Source organism: Sinocyclocheilus anshuiensis, unplaced genomic scaffold (genome assembly GCF_001515605.1).
Source record: "Sinocyclocheilus anshuiensis isolate Anshui unplaced genomic scaffold, SAMN03320099.WGS_v1.1 scaffold85, whole genome shotgun sequence".
Classification (NCBI taxonomy): domain Eukaryota; kingdom Metazoa; phylum Chordata; class Actinopteri; order Cypriniformes; family Cyprinidae; genus Sinocyclocheilus; species Sinocyclocheilus anshuiensis.
Window position 1 is genome coordinate 149,146 of NW_015536800.1, and position 21,167 is coordinate 170,312.

The 21,167-nt window shown below is 38.4% G+C and overlaps 1 protein-coding gene across 1 annotated transcript in view; it reads left to right on the forward strand.

Annotated features, from left to right (window-relative positions):
- LOC107655813 (neuronal acetylcholine receptor subunit alpha-7-like) overlaps positions 1-21,167 on the forward strand; it is a 68,091-nt gene that overhangs the window by 19,028 nt on the left and 27,896 nt on the right. The window contains exon 3 of the mRNA XM_016443400.1: positions 8,164-8,208. Within this exon, the coding sequence (XP_016298886.1) occupies positions 8,164-8,208 (45 nt within the window). The remainder of the gene's footprint in view (positions 1-8,163; positions 8,209-21,167) is intronic.

Consider the following 21,167-nt stretch of genomic DNA (forward strand, 5'->3'; position numbering starts at 1 on the left):
TATTATTTTCACGTCTTTTTAAGCCATTCGGTACTCTTGCTCTCCAGAGGCGCGTGCGCTCACAGTCACATCCAAAGCGCGTACTGCGAGTACCAAATTGAGAAAGTACTGTCGGGTTTGTCTTAAGTTAATGTAAACAGTTGCAAAATAAAACGCATGAGTATCAGTATTGGATCCGTGAAATAGGTCTTGTGACAGCAGCCTAGCTGTGCCGTCTTTTATTAATGTTAATCAAACAACAAAACATACTGCTCTTGACTAAATAATGTTTTGCTGAATAACTTTTAATGTTAATTTACAGTTTATTCAATTCCTGTAGCCTATTTAAAACACGTTCATAATTTAGAAAATGTAGTTAATACTTGCATCATTAATGATTTATTTTATCCACCCGCGACCCACCCGCAAATAATCAGAATGCATTTTTTTATTACCCGACCCACCCGATCCGCGGATTATCCGCAGCGCCCGCGGATATAACCGCCATCCGCGCATCACTAATATGCGGAGCAGTTATCAGATTTAAAGGCCAAAGTGTGTGATTTCTCTGAAACTACTAGATGTTGTATAGAACCGAATTGGGGGGGGGCGGGGGCAGCTGCCACACCATTCTACATCACCGCAATGCTGGGAGGGATATGAGTGTGAGGATAGGTGGACTGTGAGAAACAAAAACTGAAAAATACTTGGCATTGAAAAGGCCTCTGTTTGATTTGTAATGCAGTGTGTCCATTACATTACAACATGGAATAGAGTTTATGTGGAAGGAAACTTTCCTGTATCAGAAGTGGCTTAATGGCTTGCAGTTTTTGGGGACAATACAGAAGTTTGGAATTAAAGGGTTAGTTCACACAAAAATGAAAATTCTGTCATTAATTACTCACCCTCGTGTTGTTCGAAACCCGTAAGACCTTCGTTCATCTTCAGAACACAATTTAAGATATTTGATGAAATATGAGGGCTCTCAGACCCTCCCATAGACAGCAAGGTAACTACCACGTTCAAGGTCCAGAAAAGTATCAAGATGATCGACAAAGTAGTCTGTGTGACATCAGTGGTTCAACTGTAAAGTTACGACGCTACGAGAATGCTTTTTTTGCGCAAAGAAAACAAAAATAATGACTTTATTCCACATTTTCGTCTCTACTGCGTCACTTGTGGACGCGCGTTCACGACAGTATGATGATGCGAGTGTGTGGCGGCGCCGGCGCTGACCCAGATCCGGCGTGATGAGGTAAATTGAAGCTTAATTGGTAATGATCTAGAACTGAAAACATTAGGAAGTTTCAAATCTAGGCAGGGAGGACCCTGCCATTCTGGAAAGTTGCAGCGATTTTTCTTCCAGCTTTGTGGCTACTGGACTCTACAACAGATTTTTAGGTTGTTTTGTTGACCACTGAAAAAGATTTTGACTGGGAAAAATTGTGCTAATGGTAAGACACAAATAAAGTATGGGGTCAGGGGGTCAGCTAATAAACAATATGCATTGTTTCAACACTTAAGCATTATACATGCACCAGAAATAGGAAACAAGACAGTGGCTGTTTACTGTACATTAACCAGTGGGAACCAGTAACCAGAAGTTCATACACACAGAATAGTATTCTCACAACAAAAAGGATGATTTTAGGCAAATGTACGGCTCAAATCATAAACAGCTTTTTACTGAATAATTAATGTGAGTACTTTAACAAAAAAATGAGGTTCACATTTTTGCTTTTAAACCTCCTAGCACTGGCCCAGTTTATGTATGTTGTAAGAGCATTACTGTAACCACAGTTATCAGCTACTAAAAAAAAGTTGAGTTATTTTTGATAATGCTTAACTTGGAACATTCCTTTAAACCAAGTCTTGTGGAGGTCAAACACCATGTATTACATGTGACCCTTTGTATATGTGTTTACATGTCCTCATAATGGTTCAGCAGACAAAAAGTGAATTCTGGGAATGCAAACAGCAGTTTGTGAGGGAAAGTTCATTTCAGGGCAGGAATCTCTCACACTAACTGTCTGCCCAGAGAACCAGTAACCCCTCTGTGACCTCCATCCTTATTTCTACAATAATATTTCACAGATTGCATCTTTTTATCATTATGATATTTATGAAGGTGTGGCCACATTTACCCTTGTTTGACATTTTTGCAGGCAAAATCCAATCATTTGAATAGGAATCCACACAATCTGCAGCCACACAATATGAACAGCCCACTGGCACCTCTGACATTAACATTGTGTTTAATTCTTGCTGACTTCTAACTGTATTATGGACTGCTAACATGTTAAGGTCATGATGGGTACAATCCCGGAACCAGTGAGCACACTCAAAAAACATCTACAATGCTTCTCGCTCCAGGCAAAAATCATGCACGCTTTGCTCACATACTCTGCATAGAGAGTGAGAAAGAGAGAGAGAGACGGAGGGTGTAGAGAGATAGGGCCTAGAATAGTAGCTCCAATTCTCCACAGTTCCGCTCCATTGTTCACTTCCTGCTCGTATCGAGTGCATATTGCCAGAGTCACAACCTCTTTTTATCAAATCAAGTGACACTTATTATTATATTCTCCATTTAAAGAGCCTCCATACTTATGTGGATAATCTTCTGTCATCTGCAAAGCGTGTTCATTTCACAGCTTTTCCATATGAAAGATTCAATTTATCGGTTCACAGAGAGAAAACGCTCACTCGCCCCCTTATCTCAATCTGATCACAATAGTCAGTCACTGCTCATTACCGCAGGCAGGTTTTCATGTGTCTCATTTCTTCTAAGTACTGTAGAAGTGTTCATTCACAGATTTGTGTTGGACAGTCTCACTATACAAAAGCAGATGCAACTCTGTTTATTCTACAACTATTTACAAAATCAGCTCTAAATAAGCAGCTTATGAACTCAGCTTAAGTATGTTGGCTTTTTGAAGATGCAGACATAATGAATAAAAGAAATACAAGCAATTTACAGTATGCATACTGTAAACAGACTGTGATTGTGATAGAATGGCAATGATTGTGAATTGGCAGATTAACTGTAATAGTGTTATGCTGGCACTTACAGAAGGTTTCCAGCATTCAATGTGGAATGAATAAATTGTGGTTGCCTTTTTTCTTGTTGGTTTACTTTGCTGTTTTTTTTTGTTTTTTTTTTACGAGTTTGTATGCTGAGTGTTATTTGTGCATGCCTGGTTAATAACTCAACCACATGTTCACTGGTGATAACAAGCCCTTAGACAAATAGCTCATCCCCTAATTATTTACTATACATTTTATTTATTATTCATATTTTAATAACATTTCCCATGAACTGTAAAATACAAAATTGCGCACAAGTAATGATTTGACTATGATTAACAGCATATTGTATTCATGTAATACAGTGCAACTAATTAGTCTGTAGCCCAATTACACTGGCTGGGAGAAAATTAATCAAATGTAAATAAGGTCCAAATTCCCAGTCAAATGGAACACTAGTTACTGCAGTAATGTCTTCAAATACACCCCACAATCTGAAACTACATAAACAGTATTTTAGTAATTGGTTGTATCATAACAGAACACGAGCTTGATAGATGCTGCTGGATCATAATTTTAACTCAGTATGTTGTTCAATATTAAATTTAATATATTAATATATTTTAAATATAATAAACTTCAAATTCATTACAAATGTAATTACAAAATTACTAATATATTTAAATACTTAACATACAAGTGTCAATAAAAATTATATTCAATTATATTTTAATAAATTATTTTTAAGCACTCTTTTTAAAAGTGATAAAGTGGTTTCTTTTTCTCAAGGGTAATTACAATTTGGGTGAAATATAAGTCAATGAAATGCGTCTTTCACTTAAATCTGCATCAGCTGTCATTAATTAACTCTCCAGTTCAGAATTACATTTACAGCACTCTTAGTATTTTAAGATTTCTTTTGGACAGCATTTTATTGCTCTGTTTTACAGAAATATAATTATTTGAAGCTCATATACACAGCTGCCTGAGGCTGTGTTCATGTTTCAGTGGGTTTCAGTTAGGTGTTGCAGTGGAACTGCGATTTATGAATACTGCCATATATATATGCAGGAAAAGGTGTTTGGAAAAGCTTAGCCATGAAGGTCTAATTCATAAATGCAGCAATATACTTTATGCTGTCCCATGTGCTTCCACGGAAATTAAGCAGAACACTCATGTTTACAATGTACCTGGGGGCTACAACTTTCTTAAAGGGATAGTTCACCCAAAAATGAAAATTTGATGTTTATCTGCTTACCCCCAGGGCATCCAAGATGTAGGTGACTTTGTTTCTTCAGTAGAACACAAACGAAGATTTTTAACACAAACCGTTGCAGTCTGTCAGTCTTATAATGGAGGAGAATGGGAATCACGTCTTTGAGAGTAAAAAAAAACATACACAAACAAAACCAAATTAAACCCTGCGGCTCGTGACAATACATTGATGTGTAAAGACACAAAACGATCGGTCTGTGCAAGAAACTGAATAGTATTTATATCGTTTTTTTTACCTCTGATTCACGCAATGTCTGAACTGTTCAAACTATCCTGAACGGCGGCGCGTCCTCCTGAGCACACATTCTCAACAGCAGGCATGTGAGGCGTCGTCGTCTTCTTGCTTGCTTTACGGCGGATCGCAGAACGCTATCTACAATCTCAATTAGAAGTATCAATGGTCCTCTTGAGAGATAGGTGGCGGTAATGCACTTATAAGTCTGCGATTACATCAAATCATTTTTGGGTGAACTATCCCTTTAAGCTTCAAATACACTAATCACTGGATTTGAAGGTTTAAGATGTTGATAGAATCAATTATTTTAAAGATATTGAGGGTTTAGTAAATACATTAAATTTCCACAGCAGAACTGTTTTCCACTTTATGTCTGTGAAATGATCAGTACTTATTACTTTTGGATGGACAGAAAATCTGATCGAAGTCTACAAACATTTCCGAGGACATATTCTTTCCCACACTATTCTAATAGTGTAGCACATAAAACTGATTTTTGTGTAAAACATTTATAAAGAGGAATTACTTTAATTCAACAGTTCACCAGAGGGACTCTCATAATCATCCATATCTGTGTCTTCACACAAAACACAAACTACAACAATGCAACAAGAATCAAAGGAGAATAAATCTTTAAATTTTAATGTCAAGACTAATGTCAAAAATTCAAATGTTTTGATTAAGCATGCATTTTTAAATTCAAGCACAAGGGCTTTAGTGTTTTATTTTTCTCAAATTTAATTTTGTACTCTATTAATTATATCAGTAATTGATACTCAAAACTTTATGATTAATGGTAACAAAAATAAAACCTATGTTGTAAACAAATTTATTTAGTTTGAGTGAGTTGTTAGAATTTATAGTGTGTCAGTAGTTAAAAGTCTTGGTCTGCAAGACTGGAGCCGTACAGATGAAATTTTGTTCAGGCTTGTGCTGGCACTGTTATAGCATTCTTAACTTCATCCGTTGATGTTGATTGCATGTCACAAGCCCTCAGTTCACCCTTCACAGACAACACGTTACCTCCACTTTCTTCTGCAGGAGCAAAAAACAACAGGGACTTTAGAATGACAAAGGAAGAGACAAAGAAGGAAGGAAAATAAGAAGAGATGGAGTGAGAGCAAGATTTAAAAAAAGTAAATGATAGATACTCAGCAGAGAAAAAAAGATCAAACAGGCAACTGATGTGTCATGTTAACAGGTGTAAATTTTGGGATGCATCTCTCGCTCTCTCGCTCTCTCTCTCTCTCGCGCTCTCTCGCTCTCTCGCTCTCTCGCGCTCTCGCTCTCTCGCTCTCTCGCGCTCTCTCTCTCTCTCTCTCTCTCTCTCTCTCTCTCTCTCTCTCTCTCTCTCTCTCTCACAGAAGAGATGGAGTGAGAGCAAGATTTAAAAAAAGTAAATGATAGATACTCAGCAGAGAAAAAAAGATCAAACAGGCAACTGATGTGTCATGTTAACAGGTGTAAATTTTGGGATGCATCTCTCGCTCTCTCGCTCTCTCTCTCTCTCGCGCTCTCTCGCTCTCTCGCTCTCTCGCGCTCTCGCTCTCTCGCTCTCTCGCGCTCTCTCTCTCTCTCTCTCTCTCTGGTTTTGACACATGGAGGATATATAGAGAAATGACTAACCTGGTTTGAGGACCTTAAATTAAGATGGCTTAGGCATTATGTCTTTCATCAAAGTGACAATGTTTCTGCAGACAGGCCTAGAATAGTAATTTAATAATTAAGAAAAGGAACAGCAAAAACAACAGAGTGAAAAGTGAGAATATGACTTATACTCATTGACATCCTGAACAAAAAATAGTAGTATTCCATAACATTTAGTGGCCCTAAAAAGTATTTGGACACCTAAGACATGCTTATAAATCAGAAACACAAAAAACAAGCATATAAAACAAAGTATAATTATATCATGATCATTATAAGATAAAATATATAAAATATTTAACATGATATGATGATACAGTATTTCAATTATTTAAAATAAATGTATATAACAATATAAAGAAGATCTGCACACTCTCACCCCACTGAAGTAATGCTGTCTGTCAAATAAAGATTTGAACTTTTTGATGACAAGGTGCCACCAGATATGATGAACCCTATGTAAACATGTATAAATACTTTTCCCCCCATAAATGTATTTATACAGAATTGTTTTTATTTATTTATTTAATTTTTTGTCATAAATATGGCTTTTTCTGTCAAATTCATAGACACCCTATACTCTTTGTCGTCTCCTGGGGGTCTCCGAACCACATTTACCTATTTTAACATTTTGCAAGGCATTCAATTGGTGTATTTTATGCTGGAATGTCCTAGGAACCAAATAGTAAATGCACCCCATTCTGCAGTAGCCAAAAGAGACATCATTGCACATTACACAGGAAGCTCAGTGACAGAGGAACTGGAGACAGAACACAAGGACAGGTTTCTCTTAAGCATGAGTAATCATTGGTGCCTTAAGGAAAGATTTAAACTGAGATTCAAGAATGTTGCAACAATGAAAACTGTTTTTGTCAACTCTAAACTGACCTCTATAATAGTTCCTTTTCAACAGTACTTTACTTCAGAAAGGAGAGTTGAATACTGGCTTCATTCATTTTGATGTTTACTTGATTTTTTTTCTATTCAAATATATTTTATTCTGTCACTTTTGATCAGTTTAATGCATTCTTGCTGAGTAAAAGTTTTATTTCTTACTGGCCCTACTACCTTTTGAATGGTAGTGTATACTACATAATATACTGACATATTAAACATCAATGCCAAACCATGGTGTTGTGATGATACCAGAAGTTAATATCATGGTACTTTGATATTTACTGTGGTACTGTATGATTAACATTCTTATACCATGATATTTACATGATATTGTATATTAACAAACTATAGTATTACTAGCATGGTAACACATGTAAGATTATTTAAATACTTAAATAATATAGAGTTAAATACTTCCTAAACTTAAAAGCAGTTTTTTTCTAAATTTTATTTATTCTATAATAGTATCTTGTATGTATAGTATGATGTTGTGTATAAAAAGTGTTGACACTTTATTTGGACCTCTCTGAAGCTGATGCGTTGTTCTTATCGGTCAGTTACTTATTGAAATATAGCTGAAGCAAGAACATTTAATGGTAAATTGATTACACTGTGGATCATCCCTGGTCCAAACTGAATGAAATGTGAGGAAATGAGAGCTGACACTTCTCTGGATGAAACAAACGTCTTTGATCATTCAAAGCTCAATGTTCTAGAACTCACATAAACACACAGAATCTGACACAGATCAATGCATGTTGAAGTCAAGCTTTAAAGCCCAAGAGGTTTACTATGAGATCTGTATTGTAATGGTGATTGTCACTTTGTGAAACTGCTTTAAGGTTAGATTGCTCCTATTCAATGGGTGTCATAGCTGGTCTCTTTTGGCCTTATCTCAAATACACCAAAAGGCAAAGTCTGCGGATGTGTGTGTGAGAAGATAGAGAACAAATGGTACACAGAGGGCAAAAAATAATAAAAGTCTTTGTTCATAGAAAGGGTTAGGATTATAGAAGCAGAAAGGATTTGTTCAATTTGAAGTAACCCTTCATTTATGTCCTCATTTGATATGTAATCTCTTTTTCTCTTCTGTTTCTCTGCCCCAGGATGAAAAAAATCAGGTATTAATAACCAACGCCTGGCTACAGCTGGTGAGTTTTTACTTAGTTTTCTTTTGTACTATTTGTACATGTGTGTAATAATGTCAGGCTGCTTTAAGGCTACCAAGTTCACTTGGCAGCCATTTTGGTAACATTTCTAGGCAGCTACTTACTATTTACTAAGAGCCACAGCTCCTCTGTACTTGGAAAAGACCAAAATGTGTTTTAACTGTTTGTCACAATTACATTTCAATATCGTCTAAAATTTATTAAAAACATCAATAAAATCCAACATCAAAAAAACATTAAAATAAAATTAAAAAACACACACACACACACACACACACACACACACATTGAAATATGCCTCTACCTGCATTTTTGCAAAAATCCAAAACACACCTATACATACAAATCACTGCAGTTTCAGCTGAAATCAATGCTAGTGATAGTAAAACACCAACAACCTTCTCACACAAGTTATTACAGATTATCAAAGGGGATTATTGATTAATAAAGTTTTGTTTCCACATAGTTCCATGCGCAGTAAAGCCCAGATTTTGACCACAATTTGGTCATCTGAGACAAATTTTGAAAATCCTAAAAGATTCCTATAATCCTAGGCTAAAATCTGTAGCCTTTAATCGCTGGTTTGACATGTTCACTGACAGCCATTTAATGGCCGTTATGATCAAATTTGACCTCAGACGAAATTCTGGCAGTGTCAGAAGATTTGCCGCATAGTCTTGCAGTGTGACGTCTGCTACAACGAACGTCAAAACTGTATTTCGTTTTTCAAGACAAGCCATGCTCAGAATTAATGCTAAAGATTTCTTCTAACTGCCATAAACTCCGACGCTCCCGTCCTCCACTCAATGAATTCACATGATATGTTGCCTTTGCTGTGATAAACACCGGTTGTGCTGCTGCTTTTATGTAGGTGTGTGTTGCTTACATTATTCTTCCTAAATATGTCGGTATTGCCGCCATTCATATACTTTTCATGATAGCCAACATTTCAGCCCCACGTGTAATGCAGCTCACAGTCACTGAGCGTGTATGGGTTGATAATGTAAAACTCTGGACAAGTTTTCTTGTGCGCACCCGTTTTTATCGCGTCTTGACTGTCATACAGTCTGACATTACTGGCATCTGAGATCCCAGTGTGACATGATCATCATGTTCGCACAATCTGACAAGCAACAATCGCAAAGGACTATTAAAAATCGTACAGTGTGCGCCTGCCTTAAGTCTTCAAAACCATTCACTTTATATTGTATGACTTATAAAATAATACATTTTGACATTTATACATCGTGTACCACATGAATGACTTTTCTGATGTAGCAAACTTGCTCAGTATAGCTCATCTGGTACAGCACTTGCAATGTGGAGCGTTTGGGTACAAGTCACAATTAAAGAGCTCAAAGACTTGTAGAAGCCAGCTAAAATGATGATTTTATGTGCTTAAATGTGCTTTTATCTCACGTTTGGTTTTAACACTATCGATTAGGTTTGGGGTAGGGTTTATTGTAGGTGGTACATTACTTTCAAAGTAAACTTTTTAGCAACACACACTCGACATTTCATCAGAGGAATGCCAAAATACAAACAAAAACCAAGTTGCCAGCAAAAAAACATTAAAATAAAATTTAAAAAAACACACACACACACACACACACACACACATTGAAATATGCCTCTACCTGCATTTTTGCAAAAATCCAAAACACACCTATACATACAAATCACTGCAGTTTCAGCTGAAATCAATGCTAGTGATAGTAAAACACCAACAACCTTCTCACACAAGTTATTACAGATTATCAAAGGGGATTATTGATTAATAAAGTTTTGTTTCCACATAGTTCCATGCGCAGTAAAGCCCAGATTTTGACCACAATTTGGTCATCTGAGACAAATTTTGAAAATCCTAAAAGATTCCTATAATCCTAGGCTAAAATCTGTAGCCTTTAATCGCTGGTTTGACATGTTCACTGACAGCCATTTAATGGCCGTTATGATCAAATTTGACCTCAGACGAAATTCTGGCAGTGTCAGAAGATTTGCCGCATAGTCTTGCAGTGTGACGTCTGCTACAACGAACGTCAAAACTGTATTTCGTTTTTCAAGACAAGCCATGCTCAGAATTAATGCTAAAGATTTCTTCTAACTGCCATAAACTCCGGCGCTCCCGTCCTCCACTCAATGAATTCACATGATATGTTGCCTTTGCTGTGATAAACACCGGTTGTGCTGCTGCTTTTATGTAGGTGTGTGTTGCTTACATTATTCTTCCTAAATATGTCGGTATTGCCGCCATTCATATACTTTTCATGATAGCCAACATTTCAGCCACACGTGTAATGCAGCTCACAGTCACTGAGCGTGTATGGGTTGATAATGTAAAACTCTGGACAAGTTTTCTTGTGCGCACCCGTTTTTATCGCGTCTTGACTGTCATACAGTCTGACATTACTGGCATCTGAGATCCCAGTGTGACATGATCATCATGTTCGCACAATCTGACAAGCAACAATCGCAAAGGACTATTAAAAATCGTACAGTGTGCGCCTGCCTTAAGTCTTCAAAACCATTCACTTTATATTGTATGACTTATAAAATAATACATTTTGACATTTATACATCGTGTACCACATGAATGACTTTTCTGATGTAGCAAACTTGCTCAGTATAGCTCATCTGGTACAGCACTTGCAATGTGGAGCGTTTGGGTACAAGTCACAATTAAAGAGCTCAAAGACTTGTAGAAGCCAGCTAAAATGATGATTTTATGTGCTTAAATGTGCTTTTATCTCACGTTTGGTTTTAACACTATCGATTAGGTTTGGGGTAGGGTTTATTGTAGGTGGTACATTACTTTCAAAGTAAACTTTTTAGCAACACACACTCGACATTTCATCAGAGGAATGCCAAAATACAAACAAAAACCAAGTTGCCAGCGTCACGTTTATCTGTGTTTTGCAGAGCGTTTGCAGAAATGTATCTCAACGTTTTGCAGAAATGTCGCCATAGGCATGTTTTTCCAGCCTGGAATAAAATCTGATCACAGTGGTGTCATAATGTCACACCTATGGACCTGTTTTGTTGTGTTTCATCCCTCATGTGCTCTGTGTGACCCAGTTTTCCCTCATGTTTGATTGTGTCATTTAGTTCAGGTGTGTCATTAATTATCTTCATTTTCTTCAGTGTATATATAGTTGTGTTCAGTCCTGTGTTCCCTCGTCCGGTCTACTACATCCCTACGTGTGCATCCTGCCTGTCCGACCTGTGTTTGCCCTTTCGTGGATTATTAAAGACTATTTGCATTGTTCAACGTCTTGTTCGTGCAATTCATTCACCGTAGCCGTGACAGAAGACCGGACCTAGAATAAAGTATGCGGTGCGATTTCCTGTGTTTTGTTTTTTCGTTTTTGTGAAAGTTTCTGTTGTTTTTTTGTTATGGAGTATGCCGCGAGATTCACCGCCCTGGCTCGGAGGAGCCAGGATATCGAGGATTTCGCAAGGGACTTCAGCCGTCTCGCCGTCACTACCGCCTTCGAAGATGAGACGCTGAAGTCCCTGTTCAAGACCGGGGCTAACTGTCACCGCCCTGTCGAGATTGTCTGGAGATTGTCTGGCCCCGATCCGGAACGCGACTCGACCCAGAGCCCAGCCCACCATCACCCCGCTGCGTGGAGCAAGAGCCTGAGCCCACCGTTGACAGAGAGCCAAAGCCCGCCGCGACTGACGAGCCATCGCCAAGTGGAGCGACAGTGCTGAGGATCGCCCCGGAGCTAGAGCCCAACACGTCAGACCAGGTGCGAGAGCTGGCTACAGAGCTCGCCACACGGGAGAGCATTATGGACAGTGAGAGCGTGGAGGGAAGCTCCGCCCACTGCACTATGGCTGAGGGTGAGCCGAGTTCAGTGGACTGTTATTTGGATATATATGCAGACATGCCCCTCTTCTCCCGCCTTCGTCTGAACTCTCTGCCTGCTCTGAACTATCTGTCTGCCCTGCCTGTCCTGAAACGATCACAGAGGTCGTTCCTCTGTCCACCACACTCCCAGTGTTGGGAGTCGCGATGTGGTGTGTGTGGGTGGCACACACCATCCCTGAACCCTCTACTTGTCTGGATTTCACACCCACCCACCCAGCCTCCTTCTCCCACCTCCTCTATATCAGTCCTCACCATCATCACCGCTGTCTACTGGCAGCCCCTCTGCTCACCCTCAGCCCACCATCTGTGCGGTGGGATCGCCGTGGGTCTGCCAGTCTCCATCGGCATTGTGGCTGGAGGATCCCTTGTCTCCGCCTCGGCCCTTCGACCCAGCGGCTCCACCATGGCTCCTAGCTCCCTCCTCTCCGCTGTGGCCCGTCAGTCCACTAGCTCCGCCGGGCTCCCTCATCCCTCCGGCTCTGCCTTGGTCTGTCGTTGACCATCCACCGCCTCGGGACTCCACTCCTCCTGCTACACCTCGTCCCTCCAGCTCTGTCAGGCTCCTCCTTCTCTCCGGCTCCACCTTGGTCCTCTGTCGCTCCGGCTCCACTGCGGCCTTCTGGATACCAGCCTCTGCCTCGGGAGGAGCCATCTGCTCCTCCCTGTCACCCTGGTTCATCGGCTCTCCGTCGGCAGCCCTTCCTCCTCCATGGCTCCTCCCTCTGTCGGCTCCACTGTGGGTGGCCATCATGGCTGTGGCCTGGGTCCCACCTGGCTCCTCCTGCTCCAAGTCCTTCCTGTCCTCTTCCTGGCTCCTCCCTCCATCTGATCCGCCTTGGCTCCTCCTGTCTCCGTTTCATCCCTCATGTGCTCTGTGTGACCCAGTTTTCCCTCGTGTTTGACTGTGTCATTTAGTTCAGTTGTGTGTCATTAATTATCTTCATTTTCTTCAGTGTATATATAGTTGTGTTCAGTCCTGTGTTCCCTCGTCCGGTCTACTACATCGCTATGTGTGCATCCTGCCTGTCCGACCTTTGTGTTTGTAGATTATTAAAGACTATTTGCATTGTTCATCGTCTTCTTTGTGCGTTTCATTCACTATAGCGGTGACATAAATGTTGCTTCTCTGGGTCAAATCATGCTACAACTGTATTTTACTGTATTTTTTTATGGATAGATCACAGAGTAAATTCTAGTGTAAATTAATTCAATGAAAAAGATGATTGGCTTTTTAACTGAAACATATTGAACATTATGATTTCTCTCCTTCATTTAATACAAAGTGGTCCATGTCCTCCCCCTTATACTGTTACGGCATCATTTTTGAAAGTCTAATAGCAATTTTGCTTGTTTTAAACATGACGGTCCCCGTGTTACTGTCCTGCTCAGTTATGCCGCTCAGTGGCACGTCTTCCTCAAATGCTCATTGTTCAGACATCACCCTGGAAAGCAAAAAACAACAGCAGAATTATTTGAAATTTAAATAGGTTGTTCCAGTCGCATGGCTTGCAGGTGATGATAACAAAGGTTTCAGTCCTCAGAGTAACAAGATAACGACATTTCAATGGCTTCTAGGTTTAATGTCACACCCTTTGGTCACATCAGGCAGATTTACAACTAAAATAACAGCTTGAAGTGGAGCAGGACCAAATCTGTGTCTGGGAGCTTGACTTATAATGGGCTTTCTGACTTCATAACTTTTGGAACGGTCTGTACAAGGCTGCCATTCTCTGGTGCACCTCCTTTGGAATTTTTTGTGTAGCATATCCCAATAAATATACACAGACTGTATACACAGAATTACAGTATTTAAGTAGGCTATTCACACAAACATAATCTGTTATATCTTAAGTGAACGTTTGGGGAACTGTTGGGGAAAACATATTAGATCCGTGCAGTACAGTAGAACTTACTATACAGGCCGTCTGTCACAATGTTAATCTAACAATAAAAGAAAAGATCGCTGCTCTTGATTGTTTTAATAATCAATTTATTTGTAATGAACATACTGAAGAGATTTTTACATTTGATTATTTGTTTTTCTTACTTGAATGCTTTTGTTTAGATGTAAAATTAAAAAGTAATGCACTATTTGTTTCTTTCTCATATTTGTTCTGCTGTTGTTGATTTTTTGCATCTGTTATTTTTAATGGCAAAGATAAAATAAAAAATGGCTATATTGTGATTATTAATATAGTAATTAATATTAAGAAAGCAAGTGGAGGAAACAATGCAACTTTTTTAGGTAATTTTGCTTTGGAACCTTCAGAAAACTTCAACTTGATTTTTCTCAGAACTGACTTTGCTGACTTCAAACGGGTGTAGCTCAGTTATTTTTCATCCGATTCCAACAAATCATATATCATTTTGATAGTCTTTTAATTGAGCGTTTTAAAATAAAAATGACTTTTTTTTATTTTTTTTTATTTGCTTGTTGTGACTCATTTAGCCAGCACAGGTCACATATTTTGTTTCACTTTTAACAATAAAATTGAGTTCTAAACAAAATTCAAAAGGAGAATGTATAAAATAATTATATTATATTTTACTGCAGGATTTAAATGAACATCATAAAAAACATGAATGATATTGCTGAATGCTGAATGAATATGAATGATATTGCATATGAATGAGGTTGCTGAACGGTTTTCAGCGCCCAAGAGTGCTTTATGATGAGCAATTTTATCAGACTTTGAATATATTTTTTCCAGTTCTGCATTCAGAACTCATCTGGATATTATTCATTTGAGTAAAAGCTTCCATGCTGAGAAACATTACAAATCAAGGTAATTGCTAAAATGCTCAAGACCACTAAAGGTGCAAAACATAAGCACATTAAATATATTTGGTAAACATAATCAGCCTAAAACCAGGCGAGTGTGAAATTTCATGAAATACATGTTCGTAAATGTGTATATACTCAAATGGCACCAATTGGCTTGCGCAAACTGTGGGTTTTAGTTGTTAAAAGGTGTTTCTATCTGTCTGAAACATTGCTCAGCTCTAATTCACCTTTATTGACCTCATCAGCCATAATGCACAAGTTTAGCCAACTGAGCACTTAACCATGAAATTAAGCTGGATAAGAAATTTTCCACAAAGGGGCCGCTCTGATTTTGAACCCAACATTCCGACCAGTTGCTTTCCAAAGTGCCAAGCAGGCTTAGAGAGAGACCTTGCACCAGGCACGTGCACAGGTAGGGCTCAACCTGTGCAGAGCACATGCCCTTTTTGTCCTTACACTCCGAAGTCACAGATGATCACCCACAAACTGACTTTTGATTTGTTGACGTATGTTGCAATGTATGGCCCACAGATGGACGTCACATGTTAAATGTACCATGAGACACACAGGTTTATGATTGAGATAAAGGCTGAGAGAGAGAGATGAGAGGGAATCAGAATCAGAATGAGCTTTATTGCCAGGTATGTTTACAAATACGAGGAATTTGTTTTCGTGACAGAAGCTTCCACAGTGCAACAGAATGACAGTGACAGAACAAAAACACAGATAAAAAAATTAAAATAAAATAAAATATAGAACAAGTAAATAGGGAATGCAATATACAAATTGACAATTGTATGTACAGGTATATTACAATAGATAGTTTTGTATGTACAGGTATATTAGTGCAAAATTGAAATGTAGACTAAAGCTGAAACAGACGGTTATTGAAGTGCAGAGGACGGATTCAATGATGGCAGAGTAGAATTGTGTCAGCAGTTCCTGTGGCAGGTTGAACTTCCTCAGCTGGCGAAGGAAGTACAACCTCTGCTGGGCCTTTTTAACAATGGGGTCAATGTGAGTGTCCCACTTTAGGTCCTGAGAGATAGTTTTGCCCAGGAACTTGAATGACTCCACTGTCGTTACAGTGCTGTCCATGATGGTGAGTGGGGGGAGTGCAGGGGGGTTTCTCCTGAAGTCCACGATTATCTCCACAGTTTTGAGCGTGTTGAGCTCCAGGTTGTTGAGACTGCACCAGACAGCCAGCTCTTTAACCTCCTGACTGTAAGCAGACTCGTCACCAGTCCCCACGAATGATTAAAACAGAGTCCGGGTGTTGTTGTTCTGTGTATGTGATCTGATCAGCGAGTTTCTGTAAAGCTGAGCTCTCGTGCGCTTACGGAGGAATGTAAACACTCACGAGAATGAACAAGCAAAACTCCCGCGGCAAGTAGAAAGGCTTACAGTTAATGAAAAGCGCTTCTAGATCGGGACAGCACATCTTCTTTAACACGGTTACATCTGTACACCACCTTTCATTGATGTAAAAGCATGTCTCGCCGCCTCGTGATTTCCCCGTTGATTCTGCGTCGCGATCCGCTCTAAACAGCTGAAAGCCCAGCAGACTCAATGCGCTATCCGGAATGGCGTCATTCAGAAAGGTTTCCGTGAAACACAGAGCAGCAGAGTGTGAGAAATCCTTGTTTATCCGGGAGAGCAGAAGGAGTTCTGAATCCGCGCTGCCTGAGCTTCACAAGTGCGCCATCTCTCTTCCCCCGTCTGCGCGTCCTGAAGTGCTTGATCAGCGCCGCTGCTCCGCCAACTACAATGTCCAGCAAAACATCAGAATAGTCGAAAACCGGTGAAATATCGGATGATGTGTACTGCCGAATGTCCAGCAATTCGTCTCTGGTGAAACTGATTGCAGGGATATAACTAAAGACATGACAAACTAATAAAAACATAAAAACGACTGCAGAGCACGCCATGGAGGCAGCCATCATCGGCGCCATCTTCGCGTCATTTAATAGTGTTGGTTGTAACTGGAATAGTGATGGCTGTAACTGTTGTGGTGTGTTTTGGTCCTATATTTCTCAAATGTCAGCACAAAGTAGCTACATCTGTCTTCTACAAAGCTCAGTTGATTTTGAATAGGAGTTCCATTGTTGCAGTCTCCTCCAACAGGCCTTACTGACTTAACTGCAGCTTTTTAACCTTTCTGCCTGTCATTCCTGATGTCTAAAAAATACATTTTAATTGGGGTTGTCAAAAGTATTGTTTTTCAAAAAGTACTACATTTCTTTTCAGTCAAGTTGTAATCTACCATTATTACCCCAACAAGCTATTTCTACATGATTTAACATATAACATTTTTTGTTGGTAGAATGGTGAAGTTGAAGTATGGAATGGTGGCATGATCTTAAATAAAGTTCATCAAAATGTTCTTGAAAGGCTTTTTCATGAGTTCACATAAAAATAAATAGCACACATATATTACATTTATTTTATTAAGTAAATTTATTATTTAAAAAATAAATATATTTGATATATTTTTTATTTGTATTATATTTGTATATTTTATATATACAAATTATTTTAAAGTATAAAATGAAAATATCAACACAAATCATTCAAATATATAAATACAAATTTAGACCAAAAATTATTTTCTCACCTTATCTTTTATTTAAAATCTGTTGCTTAAAAAACTGCATGAAACTGCATGTGACAAAGTGGATCTGTTGTTTTCTTCCTATGCTTTTATTAGACATGGAGTAGAAACAATATGTTCTACTGTAAGTATGTGTTGCAGTACATATATGAAATATGTGCAGCGCACATTCCTTGATCCTTTCATGATGTCAGTGCCGAGCAAGCTATTGTGTCCGGAGAGAGAGACTGCGCCTCAGGGAATACGCTCACTAAAGCACACTGGGACATCTGAGCCACAGAGACACACACAGAGAGAGATGTGTGGAACAGAAACTCCTCTTTCCTCCTGACTGATCTGATGTGATCTGTGAGGATGAAACAAACATGATTTTCTCCCTGTTGTTTTAACTAAATTAACTGTGCATCAGTGAACACACACACACACACACACACACACACACACACACACACACACACACACACACACACACACAAGTACACACACAAGTAATCAGAAATAGTTGAAAGGTCGTATTATAATGACAGCAATCTGTAATATATGAGATAAAGAGGGACAAACGTAATAAAGAATATATGTGCTTAACCTACATCATGTTTTTGTGGAAACTCATGCCAAGTCTTTTTGAACGTGCTCGGGAACTTCTACCAAAATTTCCAAGAGTTACGGGGATAGTTCATCCAAATTTTTTTTTATCATTTACTCACCCTCATATCATTTCAAACTAATAAGACTTTCATCAATCTTCAGAACACGAATTAAAATATTTTAATACTCTTTTAAATGTGCATGCTTGAATAGAATAAACACACCTTGTTTATTCTTGCCCTAAGCAAAGATGTTTGTGCTTCCATTGACCATTGACTATGCATGAGTGTTAATCAGTGTTTAGAACACTAGTATTTTCACCAGCTAAAAAATGGTTTTAGTTATTTCTGTCTTTGCTGTAGTATGTCAGCAGGAAATATCAGTTTACATTTCCAAACATTCATTTTGCCATTAATTGTAATAATCCAGTGAGATTTTTGTTTGCACAAGGAGCCTGACAACAGCCAGTGCTCCACACAGAGATCACAACGCTACAGTACTGTTAAAAGTTTTAGGCACTTGTGTAAAAATGCTGTAAAATGAGGATGCTGTCAATAATAATGTCATAAATATATTTTATTTATCAATTAACTTCTATTAACTAAATTAAATCAACATTTGGTGTGACCATCCTTTGGGTTTAAAGCAGCTTTTGCCCTAGGTGCATTAGCACATAGTTTTTCAGGGAGGTCTCTTGAAGCATCTTGGAGACGTTCCCACATTTCTTCTGGATTTAGTCTGTCTCAGTTTGTTCTGTTTCTTCATGTCATTGCAGACAGACTGGATGATGAAGAGGTCAGATCTCTGTGTGGAGCTCTGGCTGTTGTCAGACTCCTTGTGCAAACAGAAATCTCACTGGATTATTACAGTTAATGGCAAAATGAATGTTTGGAAATGTAAACTGATATGTACTGACACCAGAACAAACTGAGACGGACTAAATCCAGAAGAACTGTGGCAACTTCTCCAAGATGCTTTAAGAAACCTTCCTGCAAAGCTACAGTACTGTTAAAAGTTTTAGGCACTTGTGTAAAAATGCTGTAAAATGAGGATGCTATCAAAAATAAGGTCATAAATAGATTTTCTTTATCATTTAACTTCTATTAACTAAATTAAATCAACATTTGGTGTGACCATCCTTTGGGTTTAAAGCAGCTTTTGCCCTAGGTGCATTAGCACATAGTTTTTCAGGGAGGTCTCTTGAAGCATCTTGGAGACGTTCCCACATTTCTTCTGGATTTAGTCTGTCTCAGTTTGTTCTGTTTCTTCATGTCATTGCAGACAGACTGGATGATGATCAGATCAGATCTCACAGCCGCCTGGACATGATTCTGTGAAAGAAATTACTCAGGATTACTTCACCTCAGAAAAATTTCCACGCAAGGTCAATATTACAATTAACAGTAATGTGCAGCGTGGCGATTGTATGCTATGTTAAAACATACACTTTCACAACCACTCATCTATCATGTAACAAGTGCATGAACTAAGTGCTTATCCATATCCACAGTTTTTGTATTGACTGACAATCATGGCTTACACTGAAATTATGTTTATTATGGCGTAGCCATCATTTCAGAAGTGAAGGGGACAGAAATGTAAAATGTAATAATACCTTTTTTTTCTTTATTTTTCAGTTTGTTCTGTTTCTTCATGTCATTGCAGACAGACTGGATGATGATGATGATGAGATGAGATCTCTGTGTGGAGCACTGGCTGTTGTCAGGCTCCTTGTGCAAACAAAAATCTCACTGGATTATTACAGTTAATGGCTAAATGAATGTTTGGAAATTGTAAACTGATATTTCCTACTGACACACTACAGCAAAGATAGAAATAACTGATTTAAAACCATTTTTAGCTCTAGTTCTAATAATTTTGGCAACCACTGTATATGAATAACTAAAAGCCCATATTAAAATCTGTTCATCACATAAAGCATTCAGAGATTTATATGGATTACTTTTTACAATGTATTTATTTACTTTTTAAAGCATGAACATTTTCAGTGGATGGACAAACACGAAAGAATATCAACATTAAAATATTACTAATAATATAAAAATACTGATATTAGAATTTGCTTTTAGCATTTATGTTTCGAAAATGTTTCTTGGGTTTGGAAGAACATTAGGGTTAGGAAATGATGACAGAATTTTCATTTTTGGGTGAACCCTTTATTAGTAAATCAGTTATAGGTTTTGAAGCTGAATGATCAGTCCAGTGTTTGTGTCAAAGTATATTTAAATGTGATTTTTTTTTAAAGTACGCATCCACACACAATGTTTTAACATTTCAATAAATAAGGAATGGGGCTTGAGGAAGCTTTGTGGCCAAGCTTAAACTCTGAATGAACTATTTGTACATTTTCCCTAATGAGAAACTATCAACAACAAACAAGCACTGCAATGCTACTGTGTAGGAATAAATGGGCTGAGTATCAAACAATGGAAATATTTGTTCTAATTATCAATGCAGCATGTCTGATTTCAGAATGCAATGTCTTGTTTGCCTCAGTTGACTGCATCTCTAAATTAATTTATTAGAATACTAGTGTGCTTTCTGTTGCTTATAAGAAAGGCTGCTTGTGTGCTGCTTAATAAAGCTTTAAAAAAAGAATATATTACGCTAAATCCACAGTGGCACCGCATATTATCCTGCCCTCTAATACAGCGGGGAGGCAACTTTAGGCTAGAGAAATTATAGCCAAGGGCCGCCTACACCTCTGAAAAGGGATCAGATGGAGTTCATGCACAAAGAAGTGAGATGTCAAAACACATGACTCATAAAAGCTTGACTTTCAGTGACTTTATTGAACTTCAATTCATATTGGCATTTATGTGATTTTTAGGAACTGTTTCAGCACATTGTGTTATATTCAGCTTTGTGTATTGCACATGCATATGCCTTTGCTCTGTGTTTTATATGTATTTATGTTCTCTTCTTACTTCCCAGTGGTAAATGTACATGTGTGTACCCTTGGCAGACCACAGCTGTGTAATTGTATTATTGTATTTTCTGGCTGTGTGTGTGTGTGTGTGTGTGTGTGTGTGTGTGTGTGTGTGTGGGAGAAATATGTGTGT